This window comes from Pogonomyrmex barbatus, unplaced genomic scaffold (assembly GCF_055798465.1).
Source record: "Pogonomyrmex barbatus isolate J1 unplaced genomic scaffold, ASM5579846v1 scaffold6, whole genome shotgun sequence".
NCBI lineage: Eukaryota > Metazoa > Arthropoda > Insecta > Hymenoptera > Formicidae > Pogonomyrmex > Pogonomyrmex barbatus.
In genome coordinates, this window is record NW_028297160.1 from 6,040,342 (window position 1) to 6,063,105 (window position 22,764).

The 22,764-nt window shown below is 29.8% G+C and overlaps 2 protein-coding genes across 7 annotated transcripts in view; one reads left to right on the top strand and one right to left on the bottom strand.

The window, feature by feature from the left end:
- Positions 1-626: 626 nt before the first annotated feature.
- Positions 627-8,819, bottom strand: LOC105422918 (uncharacterized). Of its 3 annotated transcripts, XM_089082245.1 has the most exons (10): positions 8,761-8,778; positions 8,407-8,457; positions 8,045-8,308; positions 7,737-7,844; positions 7,357-7,502; positions 5,697-5,856; positions 4,848-5,004; positions 3,106-3,258; positions 2,098-2,530; positions 627-1,725 (listed from the first exon to the last, which is right to left on the bottom strand). In XM_089082245.1, exons 3-10 carry the CDS (start codon positions 8,262-8,264, stop codon positions 1,474-1,476), a joined length of 1,629 nt encoding a protein of 542 aa, XP_088938371.1. In that variant the 5' UTR covers positions 8,265-8,308; positions 8,407-8,457; positions 8,761-8,778; the 3' UTR covers positions 627-1,473. The 3 variants fall into 3 exon arrangements, with proteins under 3 accessions (XP_088938371.1, XP_088938370.1, XP_011630798.2); XM_089082244.1 differs by having other exon boundaries at positions 8,407-8,819; XM_011632496.2 differs by lacking the exon at positions 8,407-8,457 and having other exon boundaries at positions 8,675-8,818.
- Positions 8,820-18,378: 9,559 nt separating this feature from the next.
- ETHR (ecdysis triggering hormone receptor) overlaps positions 18,379-22,764 on the top strand; it is a 43,531-nt gene continuing 39,145 nt past the window's right edge. Inside the window, exons 1-4 of one of the 4 annotated variants that reach the window (XM_011632490.2) lie at positions 18,384-18,823; positions 19,938-20,609; positions 20,728-20,843; positions 21,107-21,269. In XM_011632490.2, the coding sequence (XP_011630792.2) occupies positions 20,519-20,609; positions 20,728-20,843; positions 21,107-21,269 (370 nt within the window). In that variant the 5' untranslated portion in view covers positions 18,384-18,823; positions 19,938-20,518. Of the gene's footprint in view, positions 20,610-20,727; positions 20,844-21,106; positions 21,270-22,764 lie in introns of all 4 variants that reach the window. The other 3 variants (XM_011632491.3, XM_089082247.1, XM_089082248.1) reach the window with 3 other exon arrangements.

The following is a 22,764-nucleotide window of genomic DNA, read 5'->3' on the forward strand; positions in this document are numbered from 1 at the left end:
GATTATAATTATTCGCGAGTGTTTTTTTGTGAGTATCCTGTGCTACGAGGAGGTTCTACGATTCTAACATTCTGAGAGGAGGAGGAAGCCTAGGAGAGGCTTCGGGCACCGGCGGAGCAACCTTACGGTGAATATAAATTTCTTATCAATATAAAATTTAATCGTTTTCCATTTACTTGAATTTTATTTGTTTTTATAATTTAAAATTAGAATTTATATTTGATTGAAGGTTTTATTCTTCTTTTTGCAAACCAAATAATCAGTTTATTAAATATGTTTATTATTGAAAAGCAAACAAATTTGATGCTCAATTTGATGTATTTTGAAATATTTTTTATTTCGAACACTGTTTTGATAATAATGTTCTATTTATATGTTACAGAATCATCGTAGCTACGTTGCAGATTAACTCCGCTGTTGCGCATCGAATCGGTAAGTGATAAATTTTTCATAATGGAATAACGAATCTGTGTGATATTTAGATTATTATTATGTATTCATATAAGTATTGCAAATTCACAAAAGTATTGCAGTTTAATACATCTTCAGATTTGCTATTCTAAAATCAATTTAAAGAATTTGTTCGAATAAGTTTATAAGAGATTCGGTTTGTTAATGCATTACTATTTTATATTTTAATCGCGAGATGCCTATATTAATTGCTCAAAAATCATAAAGCAATTTCGCAAAAAAAAAAGGAAATAAAATATATGAAAATGTATAATAATATATTGTAAGCATTTATTAATATTAAAACTAATACATAAATAAATATTATAAAATATAAAAATAATATAAAATGCGATAAAAATAATGTAACCACAATAAAATATTTTTATCAATTAATATTACAAAGATAATTTATTAAAGATTAGATTTATCAAAGATATTAATTTATATAGAAATATTTTATCTTATCCATAAATATATCATTTTTTTTTTAGTTTTCATGATTTAGTATTTTGCTTGCAATTTATATTTCTATTTAAAAGAGTTTGAATATGAAATTTAAACTTTAAATTAACGCTTATGTTCTATTTTTCTATACGTTAGTATATTCAGCAATTTGTTACTTTTATATTTACTTACGAATTATATGTATTTGCATACATGTGCTTATTAATATATCATAGTAAATCAACTTTCAAATTTTAGGAGAAACAATAATATAATATTTAACTCTTGATTATTAGCTTATAAAAATAAAAACTTTTATCTCAAGAAATAATAAGAAATAATAATGATTAATAAATCTGAATATATAAATAAAAACATTTTATGTATATAAGAAGGAATATCTATTATAGTTGATTAAATTATTAATATGTCACGATAGCAGCTATAAGACATATTCACGAAAGAACAAAATAACAAATATGCTTTTGCATTGACTCTCCGTTATTTCAAAACAAATTTCTGTTTTCCGCTCTCCTTATTCATTATTCATGCGACCTATTCCTTTCGCATTCGCATTCAAACGCTTTTCTCAGATATCGTACTTCTGTCACTATCTCTTCTTTGTGGAGTGCGCAATGCTCGCTGGTTACGGGTAGTTATGGTTGTAGGTAATTCCCTGTCGCTGCTCATTCTCCTCAAGCTGGTATCTCTATCCAGATGATTTTTACTCTTGGGACATCTCGGCTTTCGTATATTCGTGTAAATAACGTAAACGGCGAGAATTCCCACCAGGAACATAGCAACTCCCACGCCGCTTACCGTACATACCTGTAACGTTGAAATTGATTTATGTAAGCTTCCCGATTTCGATAAATATGTAAATAAGAATTTTTAAGTAAGATTTACGGTGCTCAAAAAAATTTTTATTTCTTTTTAGAAATAATTCCTTTCATTGCGTGTAAAATTAATCATGGAAAACCTTGATATTTTAAAAAATATAATTTTTAAAAAATTGCAACGCATTAAAAATCAAAGGAAAAAGATTTTTAACAATTTTGTAATTTTCTCTTAAATGTTATTCAAGTAATGAACAATGCTGATATGATATGATATTATGATATAGATATTTTTCAAAGATTTAAAAAGATTTCTTTCTTCCGTAATCGATCTTGTAAAATGATAAGCTAAAAGATATGTTACCATTGTCCACCATTCATTATCATCCATTCCCGAAACTAAGATTTGTCTTGTCTCACTGTTCTTTTCATCCAACATTTTGGTTTCTTCGACAGTCGTAGCGCATCCTAAACGTGATTTATTTTCTTCTTTCAAAAATTCTTTAAAAATGTACAATAAGTTTTCATGGGTTGGTGACTCTTCTTGATTTTTCTCGATTTGTTCTAATATGACATCTTCTTTCTCATCCAATTCGCTCTCATCCCAATAAATTTTTGTTTTATTCTGGCGCACAATTATGCCACCCAGATGCTCTAGATTACTTGTTTTCTTTTTCATAGATAGATCGAGGAACTTTGGTGTCGCTTTCGATTCCGTGCTATACGTCATTAATACATTCGACACCACGTGATTCCAATCTAAAGGATGTATTTGATCCTTGCACTTTTTGTTTTTGCTGTGATGTAATTAGTAAATCAAATCTCACACAATAAATACTACATACATAATGATACTAAATTGTAGGACACTTATTTAAGATTTATTGTGTTTTAAAAGGAGTTTTATTTGCAAGTCAAACCTAATTAATCGAATTGCTAGTTTGATAGATTTATAGATAGTTATATAAAAAAAATAAATAAAAAGTTAAAACAAGTAAAAAAAAATTTTTTTTTAAATTTTAAAAATAGTTAATCGCAAATTTAAATTAATTCTGCATAGTTAGATAAAAATTTATTAATTATAGTTTTTTTAATTTAAGAGAATTTTCGTTCTTTTTTAGACAAAAGAATGAAGGAATAATTCAATCTATATTAAAAATGAATCAATTAGCCAATTAATTAATACATAATTACAAATATTAGTATTAAAAAATATAATGATATAATATTTTTTGTTGCTATAAGTAACAAAAGATATTAATAACATTGTAATAACACAAATAATATCAATTATTTTTATAGCACTCGCGTATATTCCGCTTTGATTCTTAAAATAATTACTATCGATTAATAGAAATTATGCGATGCTCACCATAACATTTTTAAAGCTTTCACATAAATTTCTATAGCATTTTCTAACCATTTGACTTGTTTTAATTCTTCGGTATTGTATTTTCCAAATTTATTATCCGATATCCACCATTGCGAATTTTCGACTCTCCATTCCAGATCGTTAATTATATTTCTATAAAGAAAAACAAAACCTGATATCAAATATCTTTTTATTATGAAAATACAGAAATTTTTTTTTAATAGGAGTTTTGTTTATATAATTATTATATGCAATTTCAATTCCTCGATTTTCCGTGTATTTTTCGTTTCTATGCATGAAGAATTTATGAACTAATTGTTTAATTTAATAAAATTTCTATCGCATAACATTCAATTATGTTTTTAAAAAGCGTAAATTATATATCAAATTTTTTAACAAAAGTTTTTTGAAAGAAATAGCAAAGAAATTATAAAAATGTTATGAAATTTACAAAGAAGAAATAAATATTTATGCCACAGCTTTAAAATAAACATTTGAGAAATATTTTAATCAACATTTTGGTTGACATTTTAATAAAAAATTCAAAAAATTTTAACAAAAACATCAAAAGTATATAAACTATCAAAAGTATAAACGTACTTTAAAGTAAACGAAAAATCTTTGAAAGAAGTAGCATTAATTTAGACAACGTAAGTGAATTTTATTGCAACGAAAGAAAAATTTAATTACAAAATTGTCAAAGAGACACGCATTTTCGTATTTACAATTCTCTTTCTGTAAAACGGAGCGTGCGCGAAGAATTTGCTAAGAGAAATGAGATTTCTCTGCGTTGATTTAAAGACCTCGACGCGGTTGCTGTTCCGGAAAGTGAAACGTTGAAATTTGCTGGGAAAAAAGCAAGGGCATCGCCAACTCACTGCAATTTATCTAGAATCCTTAACCTCGATTGAATCCGACACATTCGACGGAAGTATATGTTGTGATTTTTCAGACAAATGCACACGTTTTTTACATGGCATTTTAATTGTATAATCGACACGATATCCGCAAGTAGTATGAAATTATTTTATCACGCAAATGTAGTTAAGTGTTACTGACGTTGGAATGACAGCGAAACCGGCAATAACGCATGTAAATGTATTTTTTTTAATAAGGAAATTCCGCAGCACTTTAGCTAACAACGAAGTGCTAAGATGCGTCGAATGTTAAGGAAAAGAATTGAATTTCGTATAATGAGATGTTTTATTCGCACTAAAATCCGTAATTTACGGAGAATAACCTTCTATCTTCTGCTCGGTTACTCCGTTTCTGCGTAATCGCGATCAATAATTCAAGAACGTCGTGTACGTAATTTCACCGAATGGTTTGCGATTAATAATGAAACAGTAGCGTGAGAGAGATGCATATCGCTGCCTTTATATATTTATGGCTATTTAGAGCTGTTTATTATGGAGATAATATGGAGAAAAAAATCCAGAATTATATGATTTAATGATAATTGTTGTGATTGATATGCAATTTTATTCATTGCTTAAAAGTTTAAGTGGAACAAAGTTTTTTTTTTACTTAATATATAAAAAATCATACCGCTTACGTGTTCAATTATATATTTTTCATTATAACTATTATATAATAACTATTAGAGTTATGAATTGATATACTTTATTTAAAAAATGTTATAACAAATTTAGTAAAAATATATTATTACTCTTAAAAATTAAACATTAGTTAAAATCCTGTAAATTTTACAAATAAATATTATGAACACTATTTGTAGTTACCTGGAATCTTCTAAGAGCAATATGGTGTTACTTGAATTTATATGATTCAAATAATTTTTTAAATTCCCTTCGCTGATAATCAATATGGTTGCATTTTTAGGCTTGTTGAAAAATTTCTGTACTGGTTTTCCGATATGTACGATATGTGACGTATAATCTATAACAATAACATTAATATAAAATATATATTACATGTATATAAAAATATGCAATAAATATATAAAATATGTATTATATGTATACAAAAATTATATCTAGATTTGAATTTAAATTATTTTTAATTTTATATTAAAAGAAGTTTAAAGAAACATATGGAACAAAGATAAATCTGAATATTAACAAAAGTGCATATATTTTTCAAGCGATTTTAAATTTACTTTATTGTATAATAAAGTCTCGATTTAAAATTTAATTGCGATTATATATCTTACATGATAAAATTTTAAAAATTGTATCAAAGATAATGTTGTATTAAGTTTATGATTAAGAAAAGTTCTTATATATAAACTATATAATGCTATAGACTTAAAGAAAATCTAATAAATTGATGATACTACTTATCAGTACTTGAAGTTTAATTACGATAATTATGTATAAAGTATCAAGACATCGACAAAAAATACTTTTATCGGTTGCATCATTAAAATAATATGTCTAGAGTGGAATATGACATTCTAATCCCTTTCCCCATCCTGCAAACTCTAAGTTTTAAAAATTATTATTGCCTTGACATTTTGAAATAAATATTAAAATATTTATTTCTAATCTACGTCATAAACAAATGTTACTAAAAAATATGCGTTAGAAGTAGGACATCTTATATGAGAAAAGAAAGTAAGAATATAATACCTTCTTCATCGTTATCGTGAATTATGACACACAAATTGTTTTCAATGGCATTTATCGTTAGCTTCTTTGCAATATTTTGTACATCATCGTTTTCATCATCCACATTAGTTACTAATGTGAAGGATTTCCACTTTAAGATTTCTATCATTTTCAAGATTGCCTGTAAAAGAAATAATATTAATGTAAGTCAATCAATCTGTTTTTAATATGAAATTGTTGATAATATGAAATTGTTTTTAATATGAAATTTAATATGAAATGCATAGATCTTAATTTTATCTTAATTTATTGGCAAGTCACTTGCTAAACTATATCTAATTAGATGATATCATATATTATAGAACTTACAATAATTATTATGCTTAAAAAAAAATAACTTTTTCTTAATGAAATTCATAGAAAATCAAAACAAAATTAATAATACATATATTCCTTTTCATTCCAAACATTATCAAAAAAGAAAAATCAAATCTTATTTAGCCAGCGATTTTGTTATTATTTTTTCAAATAATCTTTATGACAAAGCTATTATATAATTAGTAAAACTTTTAATAATTTAAAATTTTTCAAAATTTTTTATTTAAATTTTTCATTAAAATATATATTTAATATTTTTTAGAATATTTCATCATTCTATGCACATTTTAGTTTATATTTAATTGTGATAATTAATGCTATTCTAATTGTTGAGTATTATTTTTACAAGTCTTGAATGCATTATTTTGTCTTTTATTAAAATATTTATATTTATGAAATAATTTTTATTCAAAATTATTAACAAAAAACGATAGATATAGAAATAGATATAAGAACAGATATAAGACGATGAAGACACAGGCATTCTGATAATATCAAAGTACAATAAATTATACCGGCGCATTTAAAGCAGAAACCTGTACACCGCAAAAGAAGCAAGCTATTTCTAGATAAATGCCGAGAGTGTTTTCTGTAATTAGCATATATTTCTCGTATCCAATCAAGGCGATAGTTCAATTATCGTGACTTTATCTGTAATGTCGGAGAAGTCGATGGTTTCTTGACGATATGCGGGACTTTCAGTATCGAAGTTATTTTGTGTACCGCTTGATGTTAGTCACGGTCCATTGATCGAGATTACGCAAGTATTTTAAAAAATATGAACTTTATATTTGGAAAAATGTATAGTATTTTTATTTGTGATGTATTTTAATGTCGTATATTTAATAAATTTTACAATTAACGTATAAAGAATATAAACAAAAATTCTATTTTTGTTAAAATTTTGAACATTGTTATATTTAAATGGATATGTATCAAATTTCATTACATTATATTCAACATTTTTCGAAAAAATTATATTATACATTATATTATAGCTTATATTATATTATAGCTGAATTTAATTTTGAATATAAAAAAATAAAAAAATTGATTGAGAAGATGATACGTGTAATTAAATACCATGGCACGATTAATATAGCTATATAAACTATTAGGCGCATTTCGATTTTATTGCAGTACTTTCAAAAGCTTGCGTAAGCATCGTGTTATTATTGCATTATGCACATTACGGTGAGCTCAGCATTATAGTTGACTACTTTAATGTAATGATCGTTATCCTAGAAGTTTCAAGGCTCCTAATAAATAATAAATTCGAAAATTCTTCACTAATAACAAGCACCTGCACTAAATAGGAGTTTGATTCTTCCGCCAAAGAATGCAAATACGGAGAAATCGATGGTTTCTTGATGATGTGCGGGATTTTCAGTATCGAAGTTATTTTGTGTACCGCTTCGATGTTAGTCACGGTATCCGGTCCGATGATTCCTAAATAATTATATATCGATCAATGGATGAGATTACTCAAGTATTCAAAAAATATAAACTTTATATTTCTGGAAAAATGTATAATACTTTTATTCGCGATGTACCTTAATTTGCGAAACAGCAATCTTGTCAAATTAACGATTTATTACCGGCATTCTTTAATTATTTGTCTTTGTTATTTGAAATTAATGTCAAATATTTACATAGAAACGTCGAGACAATTATTGATCTTACCTAGATAATGAGGTGGATGCAAACAGCTGATATCCGCCCAAACTAAAGCCTTCATCACGGCTTTTAAGGCACCCGTTATACTTCCGCATGTATCCAAAACGATAATTTCTATAAAAACAATTTGTTTCACGATTAAATTTTTTTCATTTAGCTTCTGTATTGTGTTTCGCAATTGAAATCCGTTTGACATCCGTTTACATCGGACATTTGGGTCGCGATTCGGTCGATATTCAAATTAAGACTTAAACATTTCGAATGTTTGATTCGAAATCGGTGATTTTATTTTATTTAATTTCATTACGATTTACCGATTTTGAATTCGTCGGTTTTGTTATTGTGAATCTCGGTGAGAAGGTTGGCGGCTTCGTAGAGCATAACGCCCCTTGTCGACAGTTTTGTGCACGATGGATCGTCGTGCACGCTTGTTAGAAAGGAAATTTGCGCGGTTTCGCCACATTTCGTGCGTGCACCACACGTACACGCGGCGATCACCACGAAAACTATGCACCAGCCTCGTTGAACTCCCATGTATGCGTGTATTTCGAGTAAATAAATTGATTGATTTGAGTCCTCTAGAATTATAAAAATGAGAAGACTTTTTTTTTATATATAATTTTTCATTATAATAAAATATGTCGACACAAACAAAAAATATGAAAGGAATAAATACCGTTTTTCGCACGTTGTCACGTCTTATTGACGTAAAGCGATTACGAAGTTCCTTTCACCAAAGTAATTTAAATCAGCCAGAAACATAATAAAAGTAATAAATGAATTGCGTTTAGATCGTGATTATTTTTTGCTTTTAATTAAATATTTGCGATATAATCGATTCTGTTTGTAGATTTGTTGTTATGTTAATTGTTTGAATAATTCTAAATGATGTAATGATTAATTATGAAAAAGAAGCACATAGAAAATTGTTATATTATACAGACACAATTATGTCATATATGAGAGATGAGAGCGAAGTTTATGCATGGAGAGCAAACTGATGCACAATATAGAATTTTAAACGTATTACACGTAATGTCTTCTGAACAGATTTTACTGAATTATTCGCTTCAAGTACAGATCCTGATATTGAATTGCGGAAGCTTTATAAGGTAACAGATGCGATATACATTATGTGAATTTGTAAGGTTTTGAATATGTCCTTGCACAACAGAAGTTCTCAAAGCTTATCATTTAAAGCAACTACTAAAAAAATGGGAAAACATTATTGTTGAATGTTTTTTAGCAAAACTTTTAATAAAATTATTAATTATATAAAACTATTAGTAAAAGGATTAATAATTTTTAATAAAATTTTTAATAAAACTTAACTTAAAAGAGATAATAAAATTAACAATTTTAAAAAATTATTAAATTGTCTATTATGTTACACAATTGTGTTAAGTTGTTGATAAATTTTATGCTGACAATAAATTTTGTATTTCTCTGAAATTCTTTTATTTGCTATTTTTCTTAGAACACTAAAAGAGTAAATAAGGATATTTACGTTTTCTTACGTTTTATATTTTAATTTTTTTATATCACGTAGTTATGTTGTTTCAAATGTAATAAAAATAAAAAATTTTTTTAAATTAGTGGAAAAGATAAAGATATGATAATAGTAAAACAATTTCTTTTACTAAATATTATTGACAAATGTTCAGAGTATTTGATGAATAATGATATTGAAAAATATTCCTTTTGGAAGAAAGAATGTAAAGAAATATAAAAATTTATAAAATTAATAAGAAATTAAAATTAATAAGAAATTAGTTTTATAACTTTTACTTGTTCACAAAAACTTCTTCTTTTCATTGTTTGTACTATGATTTATTAAAAGGCTTGTGAAACAATTTTTCTCTTCTTTAGTTAGTTTAATGTGAGAACCTCTGCCAATTTATATATAAGCTCATTAATACAACAAGTTGCTAAGAAGAAATCCTATATTTAATCCTCTTACATCATTTCTCTTTTCTCTTTTGTTGCGTAACTGTTATGTGACTAAAATATATTAGAGAAGTTGCACACACATTGGTTTAACATGATATTTTTTTATATTAATATTATCTCTATTACATTGTCCATCTATTACATATTCATAATGTATTAATTAAGCGTTAATTTTTTTCCTACAACTAATAATAATTTTAGTTTATTTTACAAGTATATTGTAACACAAGTTAAAACTGTAGGTCGCTACAGCGTGTGATTGTGTACAGAAATTAATTGAAACTTGAGATGTTATGAGTGCAATATATTTTATGTTTTTATAAATAAAAGGAATAATTAATAATATTTATGAACAAATCATATTATCATATTAAATCATATTATCATTAAATTATTTATGATTATATAAAATGGATCTCTAATTCTTTGTAATAAATATTTTTATTTAATACACATTCTCGGTATTGTTTTTTTTTATATGATAATATTAATAATAGATGGCGGTAGAAATCAAGAAGATGTATATTGTCTGATGACTATGAATTGTATTAATCTTGATAAAAAGCACAAGGTGGCACCACTAACTGATGACAGGCGGGATAAATCATTTTCCCACAAGAATGATTGATTCACACAGTCATTTGAATTTAGTGAACTCATGAACCCGAGCTTAATACATTGCAGACATGCATATATATTGATACATTACATCAATCTATCATGTACACACGTTTTGTCGACAGTTTTATAAATATTGGAGAAAAAAATAGAAGCAGGAGATATCTAATCAAATCTATACTCTATACTCAAATCTATACTCTAATCTAAAAAGAATAAAATTACCACGAACCTCTACGAATTTTCATATATTGATATAGAAAGAAAAGCTTATTTTATATAAAATTATATTATGTTGATACAGTATATTAATAATTTTATTTTAGTGAATGCACTTTAATAACTTGTTGAATAATTCAATAATGCAAGTAATAGCTAATAAATAAAATAATTTTGACTGCTGGCGAAAATAGTATAGTGCACTCTACAGAAGAAAATTTTTTCGTGTATTCTATAGTTAATCATTTACAATTTAATTTAAAATATATAATCATAATTGGAGATCATTATTAGGTGGCAAAATATGATTGAAGATATTGTACGTTGAAGACATTATAAATATCTGTATTTTTATAATTCTAAAAGGAAATTTGTGCATTACATTTTTGGATGATTAAAACTCAGGTTTTAAGTTTATTTTAATTATACTTTATCAGCTTTTTAAAATGATACATTACATGTGTTATTTTCCTTATGTATTTAATTAATACACAAGTTAATAAACGTGACATAATTTATCTTGGTGGATATTAGAAAATTCCCGTTTACCCTTGACATAGTCTGTTTTGATTTTACGAGAAAGTGATTTAGGGAACTCTTTGACGTAGACGTATCGTTTTATCTACTCTAATATATCGTCTAGAAATCATGTCTACGTATGTGACTGACTACGCGAGATAGACACACTTCGCGATCGAGTTATAATTCTTTCAACCAGGCATGCAGATGGTTCGCGAACCGATCCGTGCACTTCAAAGGCAAATAAGAAAAAGCGCGGAAGGATATATTTGCGTCCGTGCTGGCCATTACTTACGTTGGCACAGGACCAACAATAACAGTAGCGGACTTTTAAAAGCTAGAGACGCGGGACTTCCTCGTATCTCAAACATCCCCATACCGTCCAGCTGCAGACTGTGTCGGTGCGGACACAGTCTGCGATCTTTACCCATCTCTATCCACACGTCCATCGAATGTTCGATAAATCCTCTGACGAATCCTCGACGAACGGTTTCACGCTAAACTTCGTAAAGTAGCAGGCAGAAATAGGGACGAAAGAGGGTGGATAGAAAATTTCCTTCCCCCGCTCATGTTTCCAGTGAACTCCACTTTACTCTCGTATTACATTTGGGTTTAAGAGGGTTTATTTTAACGGCATCTGAGTGCTAATATTATTGTGTTAGAATCACCGCGGTAGGGTCAAATGTCGATAATTCAGCCTTTTAGTCAACGTAACCTAGGTCAATGCAATGATTTTTAGGAATTAGAAAATATTAGTATTAGCAATTACCATATTTAATGATTTTTATTATATGAATACTCATTATTTTTATGATTTTGTTAATCATTAGAAATTTCTGATATGAGATATTATCAGATTGGTCTATCTATCTGACAGTACCAATTATTTCATTCCATTTTTACGTATATTTCACTTATTAACATACCCCCCAATTTATTGCAATTTTGTAATACTGCTAATGAAAATGCAGCTAAATTGAATCGCTTTTTAAATTGACTGATATTTTCGGTATTTAACATATAGTTAATGGCTTGCAAAGAGTGTTTGAAACTCCGTGTGGAAAATATATTTTGCACACTAGAATAATATAATTATTTTATATATTTTTTTCCCCTTCTTTCTCTCTCAGATATGATACATAGAAAAGCATTTTCTTAATTGATCCATTCTAATAGCGATTTTTTTATAACATAATTTTTTCTCTACGAATGTAGCAGGAAAAGATGTTTAAATGTGATGAAGATTTTAATGAAGGCAAAAATATAATTCTTGTGTAACTCGCGCATTAAAGCAATAGCTGTAATTTTTTCAAAAATATATGTCACTGTGATGTGATTATTATTTCGTAAACATTTCTGTGCATCTGTCAAATCACTGTCTACTATCGTAATCTTTCGTGTGCTGCGAAATGACCCAATCGCAAGAGATCATCAACATCGATGAATTATGATCGCTGATTTTGGATCCGTTCAATCCGTCAATATTTACTTTATGACTTCTTTATGTCGTCACGTGTTTTGCGACACGTTAAAGATATAACGTTGACTCATAGACAGGATAGATTTAGGACAAGCGCATATAATTGTGACATTACTTAAAAATAGACTTAAGAACTGAATTTTTATCTAAGAAAAGTTAATGGAGCTATATAACTTTAAAAATTATAACAAATAAAGCTGATATATAAAAATGAAATCTGAAATAATAAAAAGTGCAGTCACATTTCGCTAGTTTTAGAACTCGATTCCCTATGGACTCGATTTCTAGGACAAGAGTTATGACGGGCAGGCAGACACGCGAAGTCATCCATCGTGGTCCGCGTATTCCCGTTTCGCTAATGCTCTTCTCACACGCATCGATGAATGATCACACGCGTAAAAATCAGTGTCAGTAACGCCGTGCCGTAATTCTCCCGCGAGACTTTTGATTTCGGCCGCGCGCCATCGCGGTGCCTCCGCGACGTAACGTTAACGCTGACAAATGTCCGCGAGACTTTATCCGTAATCGACCGGAAACGCGAAGACTGGCCTAGATTTCGCGGCGTAAACCGTAAACTTTCGAAGAAAGAAAAATGTAATTGAGCGAACGCTCCGGCTATCAGTAACCTTATTACGAATCCATTCGTGACTTTAAACGCAATAAAATATATTCGAACGAAAAATATATTCAGTTAAAAATAAGTAACATTCGTTTACATCGTGAGCTTTCTATTTTTATAGAATAGAAACGAAATCGTTTTACAATTTACATACAATCGTGTAAATATATTTCTGTATTTGGGATTTAAAGCACATTTTACAGACTTTATTTTTGCTCCCTGTGCTCCTCGTGTAAAACGTTTTACGATTACGTTATGTTCCAACATTAAACGAGGTTAATGGATAAACCATGGAATTACCATTCGCTGTCATTCATTATAACTGTCGCGTCGACATTTTCCTTTGCTCGGCATAATCAGGTCGCTTTGCGAGCTTTGTTGTTGCTTCTCTTAGCCGTCGGCGCACTCGGCTGACACGCGGATAGAAAAATTTTCGCGCCGTTTAGCAAGAACGACATGCAACGACGAGTGGAAGCGCCACGGTCGAAGAGATCGTTGCTGCGTTGCATGCGCGTGACCCAATATGGAGAAATTGAGTCTCTCTCTCTCTCTCTCTCTCTCTCTCTCTCTCTCTCTCTCTCTCTTCCCCGTTATACACCTACGTATTATTCAGCGACCGTTCAAGTGGCAATGCTAAGATTGATTGACTAGGCGATCGACATAAGTGGAATACTGCATTCTTCGAATAAACGGACGATCGTTCGACTCTTCGATCTCGTGTTGTTACTTGCGAATGCAACAACGCCTTGCGAGAGTAACGAATACGTGCTGCTGGTCCCTCATAGAGATGACATTAAACGTAATGATGAATTTATGATCTCTATTCTCGTATTTATGTTTTAACATTTTAGTAGAACGGAAGTAGAAGAGCTGGTGAAAGTTCAAACAGATTATCGATTACGTTAGAGCTTTTCGTTATTAATTTGTACCATTATTTTATAGGCTATATAATAAATAATAAATCGGAACAGTGCACGCATCATAATTGTAGTGCTATTCTGTTTTGTTCATCAATAATATAGAAAGAGCTCTGGTGTTGTAACTAAAATGTTAAGTCAATGTTTAGCAACGTAAAAAAAAAAAAAATCAATGATAAACAGCTTGATTGAAGTGTTGTGACCACACATGTGACCACACGTTTTCAGTCCAATATTCACTTTAAGTACATCAACAATATATATACACACAAAAGCGAGCATTTACTATACTTTTATTATAATAAAACCGGAAAATCGGAAATTGGCAGCTCGATATTGAGATGAATAATGTCTTTCAATATGGGATAGAATATAATATTCTTTTTAAAATTTTCCTACAAATTTTATTTTGAAGAGATGCGACAAGAAATTAGAAAAAAGAAGGGATTATCAACTGAAAAACAAAAGAAAACTAGAATTATAAAATTAGAAAACTAGAATTTGCCTTTTTTATGCGTTTATATAATTTTATGAAAAATAATAGAAATGAAAAATAATTAACAAGAATCAATGATCAGAGAAAAGACATTTTCGGAAAAGACATTTTTTTCGCTCGGCTAGATTGGATGAATGGGTGAATATTTCAAAATGAATGCATGAGTAACGATGCTGATTCATTATGAGTATATTGCCGAATTGTGCCAACTTGTATCGCGAGAACCGTTTTTCAGGCATTTGTGACGCTTGAAGCAATTGTACAGAGCTATTTATGAAACTCGCTGGCTTATCGAATGGTGAAACTCACGTGAATCATACACGTAGCGAACTCGTGGGAATTCGTAAATTGCCGGCGAAGTACTGGAGAATTTCTCGTATGAATTTGGCGCCGTTGATTACACGACCTAGTTTAGCTGCGTGAACGTCATTGACGCCTTTCTGTACTGACGTATCGATAAATAAAATCTGCAAATCTTGACGTGACAGCTTATGATGCACGATGCTACGATGCTGATTAGATTTTACATCGTTGTTATATCGATAAAGGTGTCTTACAACACAATTCTATGAATATATTCTAAATAATAATGAGATGTAATGTTGCATTAAATATTAATTTATAATAATAATACTCGGGTAATACCTAAGAAAATCAAATATATACAACTGGTGTAAGAGCACTTTTCACATTTTTCAGAAAGAAAACAATTTCGCAAACTCATATCGATCAAATGGAGAGTAGAAGGATAGAAAAGATAGAAAAAGTTAAAAATCAAAACCATGTTTTCACTTTTATATGCTGAATATTAAATTTTATGTGATTTATATCCATTTCTCTTTCTGCAAAAATAATCCTTTCTAAATATGACATTTGTGCTATATGCAAGTTCTAATTTCATTATCTACACACAATGAGAAAAATGACAAGGTTATGTATAAAAAATGTTGAGGAAATTTAAAAACAAGAAAAAAGAGAAAATGATCGATATCTATATCAGCAGTACAGTGATCAGAAACATCCGTTACGCATCAATATTGCACTAGTAACGTAGTAGCGTGTTGTTGCTGCATTGAGAATGGACAATATTTTACATCCAATGCTCGATTTGAATCCGCATACATCGCTAAATTCTCAGTTAACCGCACGGGTTTCGGCGACATTGATTCACGTATGTCTATTCCGAAAAGCTAGATTTCTATTCATACAAGCTAAACAGATTGAATGCGGAAGTGACGTATGTATCGCAAATTATAATAACAAGACACCTGATTTAGGATAAACTTATTGTGTGTAATTAAACAAACTAATTGTACAGTTATTATTTTCATAAAGTATTTGCGAATATTATTATGCATGAATGTAATAATAGACATAATAAATATAATAAGAATGGATATATATATATAATACTAGGTGTATAAATTTTTATAATATACTTTTATAATAGATTTTGATATAGTTTTATGAACTTTTTGAGATACTCAGAAACTTATTAATTTTTTATTTAATTTTTTTAAAATTCTTTTAGAGAAATATGTTTTTTTAAATAATCATAATATTTATATCATCACTTAAAAAATTGCTAATGACAATTATTAAATAAAAATCGCTAATCATAATTATTACATACAAGATATAAACATACAAGATCCATTTATTAGATCGATATCTTACCTGAAAATTATTTTTAATGAAAAGTATTTTATATTAAAAATATTATTATAAACACAAATCTTTTTAATAAGATCAAAGTTGCTAAGATCAAAGATTTGTTATATCTACTTTATATAAAAACACTTAATTATCAAAGCGATGGAAATTACATTTTCATGACTTTTAATTAAAAGTTTTTTTTAGAAAAATATGTGGGCGAAAAAGTGCAGTTTACATTAAACTGTATTTGAATTTTTATTGGAAAGACAATTATGTTATTTAGAATATATAAAAATTCTTTACTACTATATTTATTACTATATTTTATTATGCATATTTAACACGCAATATGTTAAATTATATTTATAGAAGATATTATAGAATTATTGTAATTTCTTTTAGTTGTAGAATTGTTTCTTGTGGTTGCATTTTTCCAATATTTAAATAATAATTTTATTAATATAAAATCCAATTTTTATTGGAAAAATTGACTGTGAACAAATAAATCCATTTTAAAAAAACAAATATTTATTTATAATATATAAGAATTTAGTAATGAATTACGTACATTTTGGTGTATGACAATTATTACACATATTATTTGTTAGAATAAAAATAAAAGATTGCTGTCGATATATGTTTCAACAATTTATCTTGTGAACGTAAAATAAATCGCCTTTAATGTATACCTTCGCTTCGAAGCTTGGAACATGAGAATGTCCCAAATCGACTACAATGCAAACAGAGAGGATTGACAGCGAGAGATTTAAATGGAATGCGCTTGGTTTCCTAATAGGGAATCATGTTTATTGCCGCTTCTTTCATATACTTTACAACAATAGGTTATTAACCTATATTGTAAAAGATATAATGCGAGAAATTGGCAAGAAAAAATAGAAGTGTAAAACACTGTATAATGTAAAGTAATGACAACCAGTCACATTTTTAGCATTTAGAGAAACAGTTAAAGTATGTCGAAACTTAAGATTTACGTTTTAAAAGTGAAAGGAGGCTACACAATGGCTTATATTCTGCCTTCTCTTTTATTAAAATAAAAGTGCCTCTAATTCCCGATTCCATCAATGGAGATTAATTTTAATCTCGGTTCAACTTACTCTTCATCTTTTTCTAGTTTTAAGAATTAGAAGAGCAAGTTAAACCGAGATTAAAGTAAATCTCATAAAAGTAGCTTACAGCAAATTAGAAGGCTTATAACAGGCAAAATCTTCAGTATACAATCATACTGTATTGTGATAAGTTGTACATCTTTAATATTTGAAGAGATAATTAAAACATATTTAGTTTAAGATTCACATTTTAAAATTGAAAGAAGATATACCTTTTTATTACTGTATTAATGATGATTTTATTTCTATTATTATATATTATTATTTTATTTTATTTTATTATTATTATTATATTATTGAACACTGATGCTAGTGAATTAAAAAATTATTGGAAGTTATGCTAACTTTCACGTTTTTGCAAAAAGTACATAATGTATATTGGATTTAAATAAAACAATACATACTCTTTTTTCTTGGTGATGTATCCAGATTTTCTCGCTTCATGTGTAAAAATATGTATGAAAGTATGAAAATTAAATGCATATAATGTATAAATAACAATGATAAAGTAATAATAAAATAGTTTCTTTAACAATTAAAACAATCATTTAATTCATTGATGTTCAAAAATAAAAAGAAGCTTAATGAATTAAGCTTTATTAAATTTGTCAAAATAACCCAATAAAAGTAGTACACATGACTATTTTTCACTTAAGCAAAGAAGACTTTAATTTTAATTGAATCGTGAAGTAAGTTGAGAATCGACTTCTTATAATCAGGTAGAATTTATATTAAAATTGTAATAAAATATAAAAATCAAAATAAGCTTCATAAAATAATACACAAATAATACACAATTATTTTAAGTTGAAAAATTACGTTGAAAATTATTATTAAAATAATCGAGCAATTGTTAATATTAAATATGATTAACTAATTAAATCTAGGTTTGTATCATACGGTATTTGAGAAGAGGGATAATATTAATTTATTAATTACCACAAAATCGCGGTATCGCCTGTCGTGAAAAAAAAAAAAAACATATTGTAATGGGGAAAAGAACGCGCATGCTCCCCACGAAAGGGAGGCGCGTACGAGAGTTTGTGGCTGGTAGAGTTCCCTGTTCCATTCAGTTTACCGGCACTATTTGCACGGTCCGGGCTCCTCTGAGCATGTGTAGCCTCTGACGGGCCGATGGTGACAGGAAACGGATGCATCACGTGGCCGCAACGCCGCCGTCGAAATTCTGGCCGGTTATCATCGGTGCGCGTCGCAACGGAAATCACGAGGCTGTGCACGAGAGTTGCGGAGAACACATGTCTCGGATCATCTGCGAGGACAGCGAGATCGATGATCGACGATCGTTCGCGACGTTGCGCCACGCGAAATTCGGCGATGCGGATTGCACGTCAGTTTCAGTGAATTTTGCGACCGTGAATTCGTTCGCAGCAAAATTGCGAGTGACAGCCCGACCGTGCCGCAATATATATTAATTGCCGGCGCGGCCGGTTAAATTGAAACAAACTGTATTTAATGGGAAACGCAATGGCGAGTATGTACGCTATTCGATTGTGTCTCCCGTTAAAAAGGAAATGAAAATAAAAATAGATAAATCGACGATAGAGCCTCGGTGGTTCGTGGCAGATTGAATCGGCAACTCGTTGGAATCGAATTAATTGCGATCGGGGAAGTTTCCCATAAGAAAAAAAACCGATTAAGGAAATGGCCGATTAAATGCAAATAGAAGCCCTATTAGTTAGCCGATAGTTCATTAAGTTCCGACTCTTTCCCGAGAGAAACCGTTGAACCGATTGTGTTGCTAATTAATAACAAAGTTGATTTACGTGACTTCGAACTTCGATATTGGAATCGTCATACTTAGGAGAATTTTTGCCAAATGACGTGGGACAAATTTTATCAAATGAGAGGGATTGCACGTGGAATGCAGAATCGAATCGCGGCGAATTTAATCGCGCGCGTTGATCGACGAGATCTCGCAGGTCTCGAACACGGATGCTTGCGCGATTATGATACATTCATTGATATTGGTATACATGGAGCATTCTATTTGAAATTGGATGGCGCAAATATTTCGAGTGTATCTCGAACTCGATTTTCCTCGCGAACTCGAGAGACTCTACGGATATTCCTGTAGAATGCATTCTTACTCCCGGCTTGCCGACTGATAAGTAATTTATTGCGAGAGAAATTATATGAAGTTGGGAACGGAATTGGAAATTGAACATGATAAGTTTTTATCAAGAATAATGAAAAAACGATACGCAAATTCAGTTTATTAAATGAATTAATATATTTTTATTTATATATATTTTTTATTACCTTTAATTTAATAAAATAGTTTCAAGATGAAATGTTCAATGAAGATTACATCACTCTATTTGTTGAGTATGACTATTCGTTTATTTTAACAAACAAATGGCATAATTCCATTAAATAGATCACTCGCAGAGCTACATTTAAAGTGCGAGAAAGTTGATAATGTTAATTGCTCGCGTTAATAGAATATAAAATATTAGTTCCCCGGAGCGCGAATTCTCGTCGAACTTATAGAAGATAAACATTCGTTCGAGGCTTTTCGCAAATTAATATTTTCACCGTCTGACACCTATTCAACCGAAGTGTTAAAATTGGAGTTCCGTTTTAAGTGAAGAAGCCAATCAGTACCTTTCGCGAGACGGGCAATTTCTCGCGATCTCGTTGAGAGCTTTCCTCGACGCGTCGAGGATAATTAATGGTGAAGGTAACGCGACGAAGGGCTTGACGATGCCACTTAACGTTGCCGATCCGACGAAAGCGATGGTTACTTTAAATCAAATGATAAGCCGAGTTTGCATTGTGAAATATCGTGCCGTCGCACCTCCACAATTCCCGATGGATATTCCTCGATTACATCTTAACGCACTGCAATCCGTCGCCGAACCTTCGCTCGAAATTCCGACGTCGAGAATTGCGGCACGGTCGAAAGTGCTACCGACATAAAATTGAAAGTTTTTTCCTATTGAAAAAACGCAAGAGAAAAACCAACAGCGTTTTGCAAAAACGGCGTTTACAAACGGCGAACCCTCCGAATGAAGATATGATAACGTAAATCTGTCAAGTGTACGAAGATACATGAGAAGGGGATTCACGAAATGAATGTAAAAGGTCTCTGAAAGAAAGAAAGAAGAACGAACGAAAAAACTGAAGATAACGCGCAGACTTTTTGACTTCGTGGCTTTTGAAAAACATGTTGACAACGATGTCTACCGTCGCGTTCGAATTGAATTCGTCTTATTACACGACGGCGATAGGCAACAGCGCGCTCGATGGATTCTCAGGTATTATCTATAGACTACAGTCTTGTAAGACGACTTTGCATTAATTACAAATTCTCGGAACACATTCGCGAAATGTGTCTAGAGAATCTTAAGTGTCTCGTAAACTGCATGATTTCAGTAATCGAGCCGGAGAACGCTACTTCCGCGCTGTACATACTGCCTGCCTACATCCGAACAACTTCGATGGTAGCCTGCATTATTGTTATGATTCTCGGCATTGTTGGCAATCTCATGGTAATTTTAACTTGTATTTTGTGTTAGTGCTAATTATACAATCGCTTCACAATCAACCGATATACCAATAACGTACTTTACTCGTCGCTTTTATTTGCAATCTGTATTATTGCTATCGGTCCATAGGCCTGTTCTTTATAGCTAAACTTCTCCGTTTATCTTTTCCTCTCTTTTCTCCACATGGTTCAGTTAAAAAAGAAAAACTTCAATTATAATCTATTTTTAGAGCCGATTGTTGTAGTTGTCGCGTGTGATATTCTCAGGTGCCGTTAGTCGTGCTGCGGGGTAAGGACATGAGGAACAGCACGAATATCTTCCTGGTGAATCTTAGCGTGGCCGACCTCTGCGTGCTCGTGATCTGTACGCCTTCCGTCTTAATTGAAGTTAATTCGGGTCCACAAGTTTGGCTACTCGGCGAACACATGTGTAAGTCCAAATCGATCACAGAAAAGCAGAAATGCATGACGCACTTTTTAGCGTACCTATTCCTATCACTTCGGCGTGGATGATGGCGCGGTGATCTGTCGACCCGTTAAACCCAAAAATACCAAACAGATTTTCTGAGCAGACGTACGTCGATAGGCTCGCGTCATTCCTCTGGTAAATCCGCGCGCGGTTTGCTAATCAACACGCATATTTCTGTTGCGTCATGAGGGGCGGACGCTCGCTTTATGTCTTATGTCGGAATTTCAGTTCACGGTCGCACGGACATTAATATCGACAGATCGTTCTTTTTTCTCTATATAATATTAGTAGATATAGAGTTACGTAAAAAGCTTTACAGAAAAATTTATAATTAATCAGATAAAAACTTTTAGCTAATATCTTTTTCGACAGATCGTTCTTTTTTCTCTATATAATATTAGTAGATATAGAGTTACGTAAAAAGCTTTACAGAAAAATTTATAATTAATCAGATAAAAACTTTTAGCTAATATCTTTTTCGAATATGCAATGACGCATGAAATGGATTTATGTGAATTTTTTTCGGTATTCAATCAGCTATTAAAAAATATATTTGAATAATTTGAAGAGATATACTAATATGTCAAATTAATAATTTATGTATTAATTACTAAGAAAATTAATTAATGTTAATGTATCTGTATTACGGTAATTAAAACCGTCTCCTAATTATCACTCTAAGGACGCATTAAAGTTATATCGATATGTTTCATAATGTGTAAGAGCGAAATTTTTTTATTCAAGCTCATTTATGTCGGCCATATTAATGGCGTACATATCTTTTACGAAATAGAAAAAAACGTTTTCCTCTTTAGCTGCAGCAAGCAAACATTAATAACATATTATTGGACACTATTTGAAGGATAATTTAGAGTTATCTCATTGTTATATATTTAGAGTTGTCTCATTGACATGGAAAAAGATAAATACGAATCTTTTGTCTAAATGCAATGTTAAAATAAAAGAATATTGTAACTGCTTATCAAAATGGAAAATTACTATGATTTTCTGAACGAATATAAAAAAATCAAATGATATTATCAATGACATTGTCGTGCATCCCGGAAGTGATAATATGACTTGATTTCTTATATTTGTCCGGAAAATCATAGTAATTTTCCATTTTGATAAGCAGTTACAATATTCTTTTATTTTAATATATTTATATATTATAATATTGCATGATTTCTGATGGATGTGATAGAAATTGTTTTTGTATATTTTCTACTGAAATATTATTACGTGATTATTTCAAATTTTGTATTTTTTGTAACTTTTTAATAACACTTTTTTTCTTAATTTTATTTTTTACATTAAAATATAAAATATTTTCTACTTATTTTACATTAATAATACAGTTTGATTTTCTATATTTGTTCTATATTTGTTTAAATTATGACAAAGATTTTTTATATACAGCTATAATGTTCCTTTATTTTAATATATTTATTCTTTA

What these genes read in the sequence shown, in the direction of transcription:
- LOC105422918 (XM_089082244.1), bottom strand. Translation starts at nt 8,264, where the DNA reads ATGGGAGTTCAACGAGGCTGGTGCATAGTTTTCGTGGTGATCGCCGCG. An exon ending in AACCGACGAATTCAAAATCG is followed by an intron (nt 7,845 to 8,044) that starts GTAAATCGTAAT and finishes TTGTTTTTATAG; the next exon opens with AAATTATCGTTTTGGATACA. An exon ending in TCACGATAACGATGAAGAAG is followed by an intron (nt 5,005 to 5,696) that starts GTATTATATTCT and finishes TTATTGTTATAG; the next exon opens with ATTATACGTCACATATCGTA.